General features: G+C 40.9%; 1 protein-coding gene across 1 annotated transcript in view; it reads right to left on the bottom strand.

Annotated features, from left to right (window-relative positions):
• tmtc2a (transmembrane O-mannosyltransferase targeting cadherins 2a) overlaps nt 1-16,980 on the bottom strand; it is a 64,860-nt gene that overhangs the window by 20,724 nt on the left and 27,156 nt on the right. The window contains exons 2-3 of the mRNA XM_004548279.6: nt 14,112-14,727; nt 132-966 (exon numbers count right to left, since the gene is read on the bottom strand). Coding sequence (XP_004548336.3) covers nt 132-966; nt 14,112-14,727 — 1,451 coding nt within the window. The remainder of the gene's footprint in view (nt 1-131; nt 967-14,111; nt 14,728-16,980) is intronic.

The raw sequence follows: 16,980 nt of genomic DNA, 5'->3' as shown, positions 1-16,980 counted from the left end.
ATCGCTATCAGTCCTAAAAATTCCTGTATCAATTGAGCTCTAAAATTCAGTCATTCAAATTTGCTCCTTGCTTTAGGCTGAAGGTAGGAGGATTCCTACTTACATCTAAAGATAGCCAGTGGCCTTCTTACCTTTAGCGGGATTCACATTAATCCCAGACTTGTAGAGGTTTTCCTCATTGCTCCAGTCTTTGTTTCTTTGAACAGTTCTGAGTCCATTCAGCAGTACTAGACCCATACAGAGACACAACAGCACAGCCTTGCAGCCTCTAGTCCTCAGTCTAACAAACGAGGCTCTTGCACAAGCAGCAACAAGCAGACAAAAGCCTATACTGGGAATGTATAGTACTCTCTCTGCAATTACAAAACCCACATAAAAGAATAGGTTAGTGGCTGGGATGAAAGGCAATGAAAGGATGCCCAGTGAAAATAGTACTAGGCTTTCTGTAGGGGGCAGGGGTGTCCGTGGAGGGCAGTGGTGCAGTCCAGCTGAGCCATTTAGGGCGGTTTTTGGAGAGCCATGCTCTGTGTTATGGTTTGCATCAGGAGCGTGGTAACCATTACCATTAGCGATGGATTTCCCATTAGTGACATGGGCCTTCCCATTGGTCTCCTTGACTTTGGAGGTGGGACCACGAAGGCCAAACAAAACCAGAATGCTCATTCCAACATAAAAGGCAACGGTGTGAAGGTTCCTACAGTCAGCCAAGGACCTGACCAAGGGCACGGCATCCATGGACCAATCGAAACTGAGCTTGTCAGGGCAGAGGAGGAGCCAGGCGTTGGCAGCAGGCAGGTGGAGAAACGTTAGCATTCGAGTGAGGAAATGAGGCGAGTCGGCTGCAGGGTTGTCGGAATTGGAGAAGTTTGGAGGTTTATTGCCCATCCAGTAGAGGCGAGCTGACAGCAAGAGTGCTCCCCAGGAAGCTAGCATGCCAAGACTCAGCAAAACATTGATGTTCTTTTTCTGAAAAGTAGGGGAAAAAAATGTTAAAGGGAAACACCTAAATCAACATTTAGGTCAAAGCCAAAGGTTTTTGTCTGTGTTCAAGAACACCTGATGCACTTCCTGCTAGACAGCTAAACGTATATCAGACCTTTTAAAATCAGCGCTCAAGCAAAACATAGTCCTGTTTGTGTTTTTTTTAGTCTATATGAACAAGATCCTTTTCTGTGTTATAATAAGTAATAACGTTTCATTATAATTTATAGATATGCACTTGCTTAAATATTATTTAATTTATTATCTTTTCATTCCTACAATACAGAGAAAAAGAAAGTATGTAAAGCAGTCCCTGGGATGTTTTTACCTGGGGTTTAAACCACACTCGTGAACAATTATACTGCAACACTGGCAGACTTCTTAAAGTTAAAATGCACAAAAAGCCAGAAACAACACTATGCAAACTGGTGAAAGACACATTAGGATCTGGAAAGCAGGGCATTCTCGTTGGTGTCAGTTTCAGTGCGAAGCAACAGGATTGTTTATATGATGAAATATTTGCTTCAGATTGAATGTGTCTTACTCAAAGTGGTGAAATATTTTTTGTTTGAAATTCACAACTGGTTTGCCAATACATTTTTGATGTTCAGAAAGTTATATTAAAGATAACAAGAGAAAATGTCAAAGTCCAAAATCAAAGAATAGAAAAAAAATCAACAAACTTCAAAAAATGTCAGTTTATTAGTATTCCACACACACCCCTCAGTTCTGATCTCATTGTAGGCAACTCCAAAGTAAATTTGAAACAGTGGAGGTTTTCTTCCCAACTCTTTCGGCCTGTTGCAGAAAGTGTGACTGGTAATCGGCTTAGGACTCATTGTTCTGATCTATGCCGTTTACATCTCATAAGAGCATTACTTCTATAACATAATCACTATTATTTTTTTTCTGTCACGCAACAACTTTGACCAAACTGTTTAGGAACCCATAAAATTTGAACTAAATAGAGTTTGTGTAACCTTTCTAATTTTGCACAGAGCTCTGTTGCTTATTGATAAAGCACATGCTTGAAAGGAAGTAGAAAGAGGATTTTTTAAATAAAATAAAAATCCTTTCACTGCAATTTGGTGTAATGTTTTTAAGACATGACAAGGTTGTCAGATCACACCCAGCAACCCCCCCCATTCCACAGAAAGATAAACTAAACAATCCAAACTGCAGTTCTTATAGCCGCTTGAGGCTCCAAATGGGAGTTAATCCACTTTAACTGCAGCTTTGGTCTCTATGGAAGCTCGCTCCTTCTAATAGGAAAAAAATATATTGAAATAAATAAATAAATAAATAAAAAGAAACCTTTTAAACATTTGTAGGCAAGTTGAAATTCTACATTAAAATTAATATTATAATTTATCTCAAAATTCAACTCAAAATCTTTCTGCTAAGCCTCACCTCACCCATTCAGGTCACTCAGCTGAATCTCTGATAGTCAGTGCCTTTCGGAGCAGTTTTAATGGAGTTAATCAAATAATCAAATAATATTTCCTGTTTGAGGTACAGCCCATTTAAGAAGTTTGAGCCCTTGTTTTAATGATTCATATTCTAGTATTTTTCTTAGTCTCTTAGAGCTGCTTAGCAGTTATCTGTATCCTTCCAATGCAAACCAACTTCCAATGCCAACAATGAGGCTTCAGCATGCAGTATACACAAATGGCTGACGTTACAGAGGCAATGTCCATCTATAATTTACAGTCTATGAGCTCCTTGATTGGTTAACATTTGGTCACAGATTGGTTAAATTACATTTGTTAGGTGAAATCTGAGGGAGCTGTAAGACCAGTGATGCTTTTGAGACCATTTTAATTTGGTTTTCTATCTGTCAGATGTGACGCCAGACTTCCTCAATACCACAATTTGACATGATGCGTTCTGAAATCAATTACTGCTCAAATCTGATTTAGTGGTATGTTTTTGACAAGATTAAGCAAATCTGACTTCATTTCTTATACACCGATTACTCTTCAAAGTCATATAGTCAAAGACTTACTGACACAGACAGTGTGGCGCCACACCAACTAAAAAGTGTTTGTTAGTTATATTACTGTGTGATGAACATGGCATAACACTATGAGTGATGATCACAGAGATGCTGCTAACTTCCTATTTTCTGGGGCCATTTATTATCCAAGCACTGCTGTAATATGAACTTTATTTGAACCTACAGTATCCTGAGGGAATTGAGCTCTCTGTGTGTATACAAGTGCATGCTCACAGTTTTTATAATGTGTACTATCAATGCCCAGGACAGGAGGAGCACACATACTTTTGGTCTAGTATATTATCATCCGTAAAGCTTTAATAGATCTGAAAATTACTACAAGAGCTCATACAACTCATATTGTTGAAAAGGATAGCACAGCTTTGGCTTTTATCTCCAAGTAAGTTTATTCACTATAGTAATCGTTTATACTCCGCTGTATAATCTATGCAATATGAATTGCCATTTCTTACAGCTTCACAACGCACAAAGAGCAAATCAGTCGTGTCATTAATGAACTCTGATGAAATGAGCATGCTCGAGTAAGCTCACGCGTGCTCATGTTATCCATAACACGCCCATGCTAGGATTAGAATAAGAGGCTTAGCATCTACCCTGACCTGCTGGCTCCACTTAAACTGTTGATTTCTCCAGATCTGAAAAGGAAAAGCATGGTCTCTTTGGAGAAGTTAGATGAGGCAAGAAGCCCAGTTACACTAGATCAGTTGTCAACTGTAGGATGAAAAAGGACCAGTTTAAGGACTTCAGCATTTAGAGCATTCTGAGAGGCAGGGGGCAAATGAGCGGGGAAAAATTGGATATTGATTCAGATGCCAAAAGGTGGTGCGCAAAGGATAAAATAGAGTGCCTTTTACACAAGAAAAGGTGGGATGTGCTTATTGATGGATGAGACCACACTGAATGTAAAGAAAGGCAACTGACAGAGGAACCTACTTCTGCTCAGTATTGGAAGATTAGCCAATTCCTGTAAGAGAGTCATTTGTGGTATAGCTGAATGAGTTTCATTCTGCTACTCGATGGCTTGTCTATTTCTAAACTGTTCCTTAATTGATTTCGCAATCAGCTGCACACACAGACACGCACAAACACACATCTCAAACTGCAGAACGGTGGGGTGCACTGCTAGTTCTACTTTCCAGTGATGCACCACTGCGCCTTCACAAATTCAGAGAGCAAATAACTCTTAACACCACCTTTCGTTAGTGCATTTTAGAGGAAACTGTTTTCTGCATCAGGAAAGTCAGTTTAACCTCAGCAGAATATTATGTGGTAGCTGAAAACAGATCTCCACTAACCCAACTTTATCCTCTTCACACAAAACAATCAGTCCTTTAACAGATCCAACTTCTAACTGCTATAAAAGTCTTTTTATCTTGTCCACTTAGCAAAGAACTCATCCAAATATTATAGAGTAAATTGCTATTTTGAGGTCATAGGAGCATGTGTCAGGGCATCTTTGATATTTGACATTTATCCAATTTTGTTACCATTCCCAAGGTGCTTTTTAACTATGGCAAGGTGCTCCAGGCATGAAAATCTAAGGTATAGCACCTTTTCAGACACGTGACACAAACTATTACTTGCTTCATCGGTGTGGTTATTTCACAGAATTCTGTGGCCCACACAAAAGGCGTTTTCCACTTGCAGTGCCATGCACTGTCAACATCAACTGCACTGAAGTACGAGTAAATTGAATGCTTGTTTTGTGTTCCGACTGCATTTCATTGTTAGTTTTCCACTTCCTCGTTTCTACTCTTTTTAAGCGGGCGCACTGTCAAGAGGTTGTCATCTTGCTTTCCAGTTCACATACGTGGAACGTGTGCTTATGTGCCTATTGTGTAGTACATTTTGAGTTTAGGCTTCCAGGCATCCACAGACACGGAAACCACAGCTTAAACCGCATTCTCTCATCGGATGTTAAGCCTTGCAAAATATTTTGGATTAAACCAGGAAGCTAATCTCTACATTATTATATACTCTAAAACCGAATTGTGGGATTGTGAGCCTGCATTGCATTTAAGCTACTTTTACCTCTCTGTTGTGTAAAGTACAGCATAGCAGACAAATTTACACACTGGACACTCAAATACAGCAGTGGCCAGTATGCATGGCCGGTATACTGTTTACAGTAAACAGGGTCATTCTGCATCACACAGCATCAGAGACAGATGGTAGTAAATGGTCACCCTGTGTATTATCTTGGCCTTTAAACTGCTTTCTTGAAAGAGTGTCAGCATTGTTTAAGGCAATACAGGTACTCTTGATGCATTTGAAAGTAAACACAGAAAGTAGTCCACTGGATTATGAGTAATGCACAGGGATCCTTACGAAGCAGGGAATCGAAACGTAGCAGCAGAGTGATTGATGTGAGCATACTGAGAATTTGCCTTCAAATTCATAATCCTGAATGTCCAGGCTAAGTGTAAAGATTTAGTTTTTTTAAACCACAAGTTCTTTTGTCTTGAAATAAGACTGCATTGCAAGTCATCTATATCGCTGCTTTTCATTGTTATCTGTGGATGCAAGACTCAACGGATCCCGGACTTACCACTGGTCTGTTTTTAAAGTTTTGAAGGGGCTTTGTGATTTTAAAATTTTACCGTTATCAGTCGGAGTGAAATTCCTGGGAACTGGTTCTTACTCTTACTAGCTTTAACAAGATCTGCGTGTATCCACGGAGAATGGCTGGCATAATCCCCAGCCATCTGTCAAATGTAGCATCACGCTCGCGTCAAACATCCGAACCTAATACTCTCCCACATATCTCCTCCACTTTGGATCCTCATTTGGAAATTCAGCATCAATTTCTGAAGCTTTCGCTGAAATACTTTTTGTTCTCTTTTGCTTTATTATCCACGTTCTCCCTTGACTTAATATTCTCTCCATCGGCCTCTTTCTGCACATAAAACATAGCTCCTAAGCCTTCATCCTTAAACTGCCACTCATTATTAACTCTGCTTTTATAAATCCCAGAAGTGTGTGGTGTGCCTGTTGACACTGTAGCGTGCAGAGTGTTTAAAACATGTTTCAAGACAAGGCACCCTACAGTTGACTTCATATTTGTGCTGTTTAAAGCCGCCTTGGACTGACGTAAGACAGCAGGGAAACAATCTTCCTGACTTTTCTTGTTTAAGGCATGTCCCATTTAAACAAACAAACTCCTCATAATGCTTTGGAACGTGGTGGGCAGCTCATGCAGAGCATTTTTTTAATCAAAATCTTATATTCTTATCCTTTGTGATTAGAAACCTTGAGTTGAAGTTGTGCCTTTGGGGTGATTCGTTCTCAATGACATGTGCATGGAAAGGCCTACAAAGTGTTGGACGCCCTGCATTTTTATAACAAACATCCAGCAGCCTGTCTTATTTGAGGCATTAACAGTGACATAGTACACTGTGATGAAAGGTACAATGAGGCACGTATTCGGTGCTTTTTCCAGCACTCCAACGTATTCTGTATTGTGCTGACTTGGCGCAGCTCATCCAAGTCATCAGACGGCAGCGTGGCTGGCACTGAGAACGGCTGACTTTGATAGAGTGACCCAATTATCTCAATGTTCTCCTCATGAAAGCTTTGCTGCTGCTGGCACAGAGACCTGTAATGAGATAGGTCACAGGGTGAAGCTTTGCACGCCGTCCAGAACAATAGCTGATCAAAGAAGAGGCGCTGTCCATGTTGGGCTGACTTTTAAAGAGCTTCCTGGGTGTGTAATGTCAGGTCATCAGTATCAGAAAGAGACAGTAAAAGTCAGGGCTGGGTGATGCTGCTGAAGAGCTGTCATGTATCTGATTTAGACTTTAATCATTAAAGCTGATTATTATTGGAGCTGTGTATAAGGAGCTAAAATGCACGTTCCAAATATGAAAATTATAATGAGCCTCTTGAAAGATATGCTTATGCGAAGACGATCAGATTTAATTGCCCCCGTGAAAATGATGTAAGCCTCTAATTACTCAAGCTTTTATCTGAATGAAAGCCAGATGCAGTCTTTCATTTACACTTAGCCACATACAGTAAATATGCATCTGCATTAAGCTAACAAAAAAAAGCAAATCCATCGGACTTGATTTTTTCATGAAACATGCAAATAGGTATTGGCTCTACTCCTGAAGCTGTTTAGTCACTGAGAAAATGTCCAGAAGAACATTTTGTCCACTGTAGTAGCAATATTTAACAACTAGCAGTAGCCGTTAGCTAGTTAAAGGTACATAAAAGAGAACCCAGCAGATACTGAAATGGTGTTGTGCCCCTCATTTTCAGATGTCAGATCAGATGGATGGCAAAACCCCTAGAAATTAGAAAATACTGTCGCTTTCATATTTTTGTTATGAAAAAAGAAAATGCATCTCTTTAAGGCAATACCCTTTTTTAATTAAAATTTATGGGAGAACTGCAATAAGACACTACACTGGATATTCATTCAATATACCTATGACATAAGAAGAGTCACAAGAGCTTGATGCATTCATTTTCTTACCTATAAACAAAATTTAAAAAGCGGTCCAAGCATGTTATTTGCCCTATGTCTGATTTTCCCCACTGAGCAAAACATTTGTTTAACCTTTAGCTTCACCACATGTTTCTTAAAATTAATGTTTGGGTGTTTTTTAGTTGGACCACTTTACAAAGTAAGCAAGATTCGGGGGCTAAGTATATAAAAATAAGCTTGCCTTGCCAGCATCCACAGGAATGCAAGCTAAATAGAGAGCATGCAGCAGATCTTGCAACAGGGGCCATCATTTCATAGCCGAATGCTTCTGCTACAGGATAATTGGCACAACATTCATCAAGCCGTCAGCTGGTTAAACTAACCTTAATCTGTGTGTCTGGGGCATTCATTGAGACAAATGAGGAGGAGAAGTCCACACCAATTCAACTTCGACTTTGTAAGCCTGCCATCAAATCCCTCCCATTGTCCATCTACCTCCACTAAAACATTTGCCGTCATCTTTGATTACACTGCAGATGTGGACGTTGATGTTGCACGTGCAAGTTCAACGTGTCAAGTATGGAGGATTAAAGTAAATAAATTCCTAACATCTAATCTATTTTTCTTGAAGGAACTACTTTTAATTTCATACCTTGGATTTAAAGATTTTCATGCAATACTTTATCTGAAAGGTACAATCACTGATATTCGTGTTTTTCATGCAAGTAAATGCTTGAAACCCCAGGCCTTCCATGCTGTTGCTATGAAACAGATAGCTGTGCTTGGGAAGACGCCTCCCGGCTCTTGTTGTTAGTTACATGGGTTGCGTATAATCTTGTACAGATTAGCCAAAACACCATGCACCAGCTGCAAATAACAGTTCTACAATACTTCTAAGTTATGTATTTAGACTCAAAGGTATATATATATATATATATATATATATATATATATATATATATATATATATATATATATATATATATATATATATATATATATATATATATATATATATTAGGGGTGCAACGATATTCGTATCGATATTGAACCGTTCGATACAGTGCTTTCGGTTCGGTACGCATACAAAATTTGTAATTTATTTTATCAACTTTCCTTCTGACGATGCTGTCTGTGTTGAGCGCTCAGTGAATCTGCGTTCGACTACTCCGCCTAGGGTCGACAGTGCAGCCTAGGCGGAGTAGTCGAACGCAGATTCACTGAGCGCTCAACACAGACAGCATCGTCAGAAGGAAGAGCGCAGGGCAAGCTAGCGAGACAGAAGTTAAGCTCTCCTTACAACATGGACCTCCCCCACCCTCATTCAGATCTGGCGTTTGGAATTATTTTGGTTTTCATGTGACGTATGACCCTGAAGGTAAGCGAGTCATGGACTAAAGTAAAACAGTATGTTGGATGTGCCATGCAATGCTCAATTACATGGGTGGGAACTAGTGTGTTAGCGCAGTTAGCTCGTTAACGTGTTAGCCGTCTAGCCCCATGCACGGGGCGATCGGCGGTAGCTCGTTAACGGAGATTTGCCGTGTTGTGGCGTTAAGGTCATTTCAACGAGATTAACCTGAAAGCACTAGTGGGAACACAACGAATATGACTGCACATTTACGCCGACATCATCCTAGTGCAAAGACAAGTGGAAGCAGAAAAAAAAACAAGCAAGCATGCTACTAACTTTAGCCGAGTCATTTAGACAGCTGTTAGCACATGATTCTCCTTATATGTTTAATATGCTGCTGAGAATATAGCCCAGAAGAAGTGGATAGTATAGCTTTTATTTTGGAAAGAGACATTTCTCTGTAATAAACTCTCTTTTCCAAAGATGAGTGATTCCTCAATCAGATACAGGGCTCGCAACGTCCCGGGGCTAGCGATTTTTTCAGTCGGGGTACCAAAATCTATCTCTGCCCTGCCCGTCGAGCTATTGTAGGAAGGAAAAATATATGTCAATGCTTTTGCATTCTTTCGGAAATGTAGCTGGGTAATTATGTCATTGGCATCGGTGAGCCACTGTCAATATGTGACATATTGAAATCGCGTTTGAATTTGCGCTTGTTTTTTTGCTTTCACTTTGCAATCGCGCGAACTGTGTATAGAGAGCGACAGCACTGATCTGTGAGTGATGATAATTTGTGCACCAATTCCTCTGACATCGTCTTATTAATTGTTAGCTTACTATGCAAACATGACAAGTGAAATCTCCCGCAGCTTAAACATGTGAGAGGTTGATCGCGCAGAGAATCGCTGAGCTTATGTGAGTCCGTGTGTAAAAGCAGCAGGATTTATATTTGACTACGATGACCTGGATGACTGAGAACCTTCACAGACAGATATATATTTTAGTTCTGCTGAGCCAAATAAGACAGGTCAGGGTGAAGAAGTGACAGCCAAAGAAAAGCTTACCACAAAACGGAGAAGTTATGACAAATGAGACTATAAGGCAAAAAGAAAGTGCAGCTTTATGGTTTCATGGACAAAAGAATTTCTGTGGCTGCAATATGACGAGCTAAATAACCAGGGCTGCACATAAGTGGTCCGCAGGTGCGCATTCGCTGTCAAAATAAAAAACACGCACAAGGGTTAGGGTTAAATTTAAAAACTGTACTTTTGAGTTAAAATATATATTTATAATTTTAATAAATGACAAATTAAAAAGGCATGAAAATTTTTTTTGTATCGAAAAAATATCGAACCGTGACACCAAAGTATCGAACCGAACCGAACCGTGAATTTTGTGTATCGTTGCACCCCTAATATATATATATATGCCAAACATTTCATCAACCCCTGGGTTTACGAAATGTTTGGCTTTCCTTGGCTTTTCCTGATACAAACAAAAAGAAACTATTTTCTTGGGCCTGTTGTCAACATGCTTGTTTTTGCAACTGACAAACCCAGAATTGCGAAACAAAGACATAATGTCTGGGATATAAGCCTCATTCTGTTTTCTCAATGCACCGCGGCTCTAACACCTCACCTTCATCTGTTTCCATCTATCACCACCTAACTCTCCCTCCATCCTACCTTGTTTCATTTGAAATCTCATCTCAGTCTTATTAGAGAGTTAACAAGATGAGAAATGGAGTGCCGGTCGAAACACACCTGTCCCCTATGCTGCACTGGAGCTGCTTTTGGAGCGTTTCCTTTTTTGTTCATAGCTGCTGTGAAGCAGCTCATTCAGGTGATTTGATGTTGATGATTTTGTATTATTCAACTTCATTTGGAAGAAAGCATGAAAACGTGTATTCAGACAAAATCACAATATGCACCATTGTTCTCTGAAGCACGTCTTTGCAGTCTCTCCACCTAAGATACTATCCAATTCAATAGCAACTGATTAAGCCTCAGTGGCAACAGGAGAACCCCCCATTCCCAAAGTGCTTTAAGGGCACCGTGGGCAAGAAAAACCAAGAATAGATAAAGGAAAGGAAGTGAGAGCATAGTTTCCTTCTCCCTCGCTTGCTCTTTCTCTCACTTTATCCATCTCCCTTGTTTTCCCATGCGTCCCGAGACGTCTGGCTCATAATGGAGGAAATGATTGCCCCCACGGCTGGCCCCAGCACGTAACGAGCTCTTTGCCAAGATAACTGTGACTAGTCCAGCAGACAAGGGCATTGCCAGATTGATAAATGAGCCAGATGTGCCGGAGGCAACAGGAGTTGCTGGGGGGTTGGCACCGACCTGATGGGCTGGCACAAGAATGCTGGCCAGGGTTATTGTGTGTGGGCAAAGAGGTGCAGGTTGCTGTTAATATCTCTGCTACACAGCTTGATAAACACACAATAAAATCTGACTTTCCATAATTCTGTCTGTGAAGCTATGAGACAGGTTGCGACAGGCTGAAATAACATTAAACTTTCAAGTCAGCTCTGGAAGCTTTCTGTGAATAAGCCGAAAGTGTCTAATCAAGACTGTATACAGCATTAGATGGCTCGCAATTTGCAAATTCAAAGTTAGAAATGGGTACATGCAGCAACCTCTAGGGCTTAAAAAAAAGCCAACACACAAACACCAATTCCTGCAGTACCATTTTCCACTTGAGGCTGACTCCAAAAACAAGTCAGCGTTTATAGCGTGGCACAAAGAATGTGGTGCTAACTGACAACTAATATAGCCCTCTCTGTGGTACAGAGTGACCGAGAAGTATGGGTTTCAATTTTAGGACACTGTTTTTTTACATCTGTTATCAAGCATTAATTAGCAAGTACAATTTATGAATACTGCTTTCACCAAGGTTGATAGCATTAGCAGATAGCTTTGAAATACACACAGTGGTTTGTTTAATGTCATGGTTGCTTTGTGGAATTCTTTCTTAGTATATTTAGTTCTTTTCTGAGTTGGTGTAGAGTTAAATCCTCCCTTGGTGTTTGACTGTTTTGCTTCAGTAAGTCTCCTGTCTTTGCTTCACTCTTGTGTCTGTATTTTCCCTTTTTTGTTTTCCTGCTTTTGTTGATAGTTAGTTGCTCCATGTAATTTGCTTTTAGTTTAGCTTACTTTGTATTATCTTCTGTGATTTAGTTCAGCTGTGTCTCGTTCCGCTCAGCTGTCTCGACTTTTGCCCTTTTGTGCGTGTGGGTATTCCTGTCCTCCCTTTAGTCATTTTTCAGAGTAACTGTGATCTTGCCCCAGTGTTTTTCCTAGCCTTATGTTTAATTTTTACAGTTTTCAGTTCCTGTTTTGGACTTTGCGTTTCGTCTTTTCAGAGGACCTAAAGCTAGCCTGAATAAATGTTTCACCCTTTCTACCAGAAATTCCACCAGTCTTTGGGTCCTCATCCACATAACGTGTAACACTTCTAGCTGCAGGGCATCTTTTATATAACCTATGTTTGGTTAACATTAGCCGAAACAAGTCCAGCTTAGGCTGGTTTTCGGTTGACCCCATGCTGACCCACGTATGTCCTGCTTTGTAGCTTCTTTGGGATATTTTCACTTCTTGGATCGATTAGCTTCAGTAGATGAAATTAGCTTACGTTACCTAATTTACCTAGCTTACCTATTGATGTGAACAAATTGCTAAGCAGTCCATATAGCACCATATAGCTAGTCCAGCAACTCTTAGTCCTCCAAATTTTCAAATTACACTACAGTCCATTTACACATTAGCATTTTTAAAAAGTCTTTATCTTGTAAAAATGGCCTACATATGGCAATTTATGTACATAAATATAATATAAACTTCCCATTTGGTTCTTACTTTGTTTTTATTTCATACAAAGTGAAATATTGTAGTCTGGAACAAAAAAAAGTGATAAAATATATGTTTTCTGTAGAACGTAAAAGATCATTTTCACACTCTCTAAAGGCAATGTTGCACAAACCCCTTTAAAACCAGGTTTTTTCTTTTTCACTCATGTATCTTTGCTTGTATTACGGCTATTTTTTCTCCATCAGCATATGCAAATACTTGTTATACTAGATGACTGAGTACAATTTGAAAGGCAGGTGCTTTTTTGTATCTACTATGGTCTACTGGCTGTGAAAGCACATATAATTCCAGGTTCTCATGCCAAGAACATAGTAAAGAAGCAGACTATGACTTCTCTGGTCTCTTATCTCTCTGGGCCACTGACTGCAAACTTCTTATAACAGTCATGGTTATTTATTCTCCCAAAAACAACTCCTGAAGAAGATGGTAACGAATGTGTTTTCGTTGGAATGCTGGCAGCATAAAGAAGACACGAATGTGCTGACACTCTATACATAACAGAGAGTGCCACAAGACATTTGAGATGAACTGTACAAGGTTGCATCAGAAACCTTCAAGCAAACATAGGTATTTATAGATGTTTCCACAAGAAGAGATTACTATAAACAGATCCTCATGCAGACACATGCACATTTAGAGTGAGACTGTCCTTGTACAGTAAACCCAAGGGGACTTTTTATTACACTAGTTATGCATTTTACAAGGGCCATCATGTTGGCTGAAGAGCAGCTTCTCTAATCAAATGAGGAGTGTGGAGTCACACACTCTTTCCCATAATCAGATGAGTCACCACGTCAAGGTTGTCTTCCTTAAATAACTTAACTTTGGAAGGGGGGGGAATTGAGCCATGCCGGGTTTCCCTGCAGAGGAAGCACATGTTATCTTTGTGTGTGTACATCTGTGTATTAACTGTGTGTATAACCAAATACACCTGAGAAGGATGTGCTGTTGCTTCTCTGCACATACCTTTTGTCACCTTCAAATGAGAAATCAACTCACCCCTGAAATAGCTTTTTCCTGTCCAAGCCCCGTTTCCTCAAATGCACATGTATCCACGCATATGAGTCCGAGATCCTAATTTAGATTTCCTTGCATGAATGTGTATCCATTTACTGCAGCAAATTGAAGGTGGTGGCAGCATTGTAAGGAAGTGAAAAACTTCCAATCTTCCTGTTTAGCAGGCGAATGAGGAAAGCTTATTTTTCATGCAGCAACTACGGAGTCTGCATAAGCAAACAGCTTTCCTAATTACACCACTAATGAAAGGCAAACACACAATTCACACACAAACAAAACCTTGTTAAATACACACACAAAACCTAATCCAGGAACCATTAACAGCTGGCAGGCTGAGGCTCACCTCTAAGGGAAGGAAGAGGAAATTGGGGTGCGCAGAGATGCCAAAACAAGAGCCAGTGAAAATACACAGACATTTACCCCCGGCGGCAAGAATTCATTTACCTTTCCTAATAGGTGAAGAAGTGCCTGGCGAAACCGGAGCCTCTGGAACACGAAGAGGTCATACACAGCTGACACAGCCAGCACCGTCACCCCCTGCTCCTTCCAAAGCATGCTGGCTGCTGCAAACCACAGGCTGCCCAGCATCCAGCCCCAGCACCTGATGACAGAGCCTCCACCACATTGCCTGTTCTGGAAGGCCCCATGTGGCACCGGTCGGAGTCCACAGTGTCGCACATAGCAGAGAAGAGACAGCAAGAAAAACAAAGCGGCACCAACGTCCGCCCTTCCCACCACACCAGCGACTGCTTCAGTGTGAATCGGGTGGGAGGCAAAAAGAAGGCCTGCCAAAAGGCTCCACAATCCCCCACCCAGCAGCGGCCGGCTGAAGGCTGTGACAAGGGCTGTGACCAGGCCGTGCAGCACCACATTCATTAAGTGGTAGCCCCAAGGGTTGAGGCTGTGCAGGGAGTAGTTGAGGCGGAAGGAGAGGGTGCAGAGTGGACGGAAAGACTTGTGGCTGCCACTGTGAGTGAGCAAAGTGCCCCAGAAGTCGTCATACAGGATGTTGGTCCAGGGAGTCTCAGGGAGAAGGTCCTGGTTGGTCTTGATGGCTCGGCTGAAAGAACAAAAGGAATAGGTATGAGGCGTTTATTGATTTAATATTGATATTTTGTGCTATGAGCCAACATTTTCAACATACAAGTATGGGTGTAGTCAGTTTAAAATATTAGATTAAAGCAACTTTAAGGTCAACATTCTTTAAAATGTGTTTTCAACTGCGTGTATTAACAAAGAATTTCTTTGCAGAAGCCCTTACGTAGCATCCATCTGAATTGTGTACACGGAGATAGGAGTCATTTGGAATACCAAGTTTTCTATCTTGCTAATCATGCACTCATAAGTGAAACTTAATAGCCAAATGCAATGAGAACACCACAGAGTATTTGATTAAACACAGAGACGTGCACGCTGCTGAGCTCTCACACACGCAGCATGCGCATATGTCACATGTACCTGCAAACACACACACACAGACAGGTGGTATAACACCCCCGAGGTTCTGCGGATTCTCGTAATTAGCGTCTCATTACTGAGGGACATGAGCAGCATTCGTGTACAGTCACAGACGGCAACAAATGAAGATCACAGCAGAGACTGATGAATGGGATCGCTGCTACAACAACAACAACTCGAAGCCAGGTTAGTGAAAGAAAAAGCTTGCGTAGATATTCTGCAGATTTATAAGTGTTTGCCAGGAGAAAAGTGAGACCACAAAATAAAGACAAAGGAATCAGTAACAGAGGGGAAACTGCAGTGAAATTTACATTTTCCATACACTTTAATAAAAGTCTGTGTTGTCACAAAACATCTCCAGACACTTACTTGAACAAACTGACCTTTAACAAACTTTAGTCAGTCAAATGATAAAAGTCACTGAATGGCTTGTTAAATTTTTATTTACTTTTTTCTGTAATCATTAAATTTCCAAGAAATCATTTGTCACTGTGGTCTGCTCACTGCAATAAGTCAGTAATATTGTTATCATAACTACAAAGTCACCAACTTAGCCACACACACACACACACACACACACACACACACACACACACACACACACACACACACACACACACACACACACACACACACACACACACACACACACACAGATTCCTCCATCAGTTACCACAGCAACCAATGCAGATATAGAAATCAATCTTTTAAATGACAACGCAACAGTCAGTCCTAAAAATGTGATTTGCCTAATAAACCAGGTAGTTAATTTTTGTTTATATAATTCAGTTTTATAAAACTGCATTTTCACCAGATCAGTGCAAAGATCTGAGTTATTGAGTTATTTTCCCATTGACTAAAATAGGCAATATCTGAAATTCCTGGGTAAATGGTAAATGGCCTGTATTTATATAGCGCTTTACTAGTCCCTAAGGACCCCAAAGCGCTTTACATATCCAGTCATCCACCCATTCACACACACACATTCACACACTGGTGATGGCAAGCTACATTGCAGCCACAGCCACCCTGGGCCGCACTGACAGAGGCGAGGCTGCCGGACACTGGCGCCACCGGGCCCTCTGACCACCACCAGTAGGCAACGGGTGAAGTGTCTTGCCCAAGGACACAACGACCGAGACTGTCCAAGCCGGGCTCGAACCGGCAACCTTCCGATTACAAGGCGAACTCCCAACTCTTGAGCCACGATCGAGAGAAAGCGAGAGAAGCCCTCTTTTCGTGGAAAGCAGCGGTGCATTTCCAGTTTTGTTTTTTTTTGCAGCATTTGCTTTCCCACCATGAACAGCCATGTCAGATAACAATTATTCTTGTTTCACAGCTGCATGCATACAGCAACCATTCAACATATAATTTATATCAATTTCTGTCCAGACTTGTTCTTCAAATTGTGCAATATAAAATGTCACCACTGAAGACAAAAAACAAAACAAAAAAACGTGTCCTTGTTCTTTCATGTGCTCACTACATCCTAACACCTTCAGTGTGACTTTCTTCTTTTCCTCCTCCTTGGGAGCTCCATTTTTACCATCCTTCGTCTAATATATCCACTATCCTTCCTCTGCACCTTTCCAAACCATCACAAGCTTGCCTCTCCAATTTTGCCTCCGAACTGCTCAACCTGAGCCGTTCCTCTCATACATTTCTAATCCTGTCCCTCCTGGTCACGCCCAATGAAAATCATAAATCCTTAACTCTGCCACCTCCAGCTTGTAAACCTTCCCCTTTACTCTTGCTACCATTCTTCTGTCACAAATCACACTTGTCTCCATCCACTCCACCCTGCCTGCACTCTCTTCTTCACCTTTCCTGTGCACAGTCCATTGGCTTGAATGGT

This window comes from Maylandia zebra, linkage group LG17 (assembly GCF_041146795.1).
Source record: "Maylandia zebra isolate NMK-2024a linkage group LG17, Mzebra_GT3a, whole genome shotgun sequence".
Taxonomy (NCBI): Eukaryota; Metazoa; Chordata; class Actinopteri; order Cichliformes; family Cichlidae; genus Maylandia; species Maylandia zebra.
The sequence above is the reverse complement of the archived record's forward strand: the minus strand, read 5'-3'. Positions and strand labels throughout refer to the sequence as shown.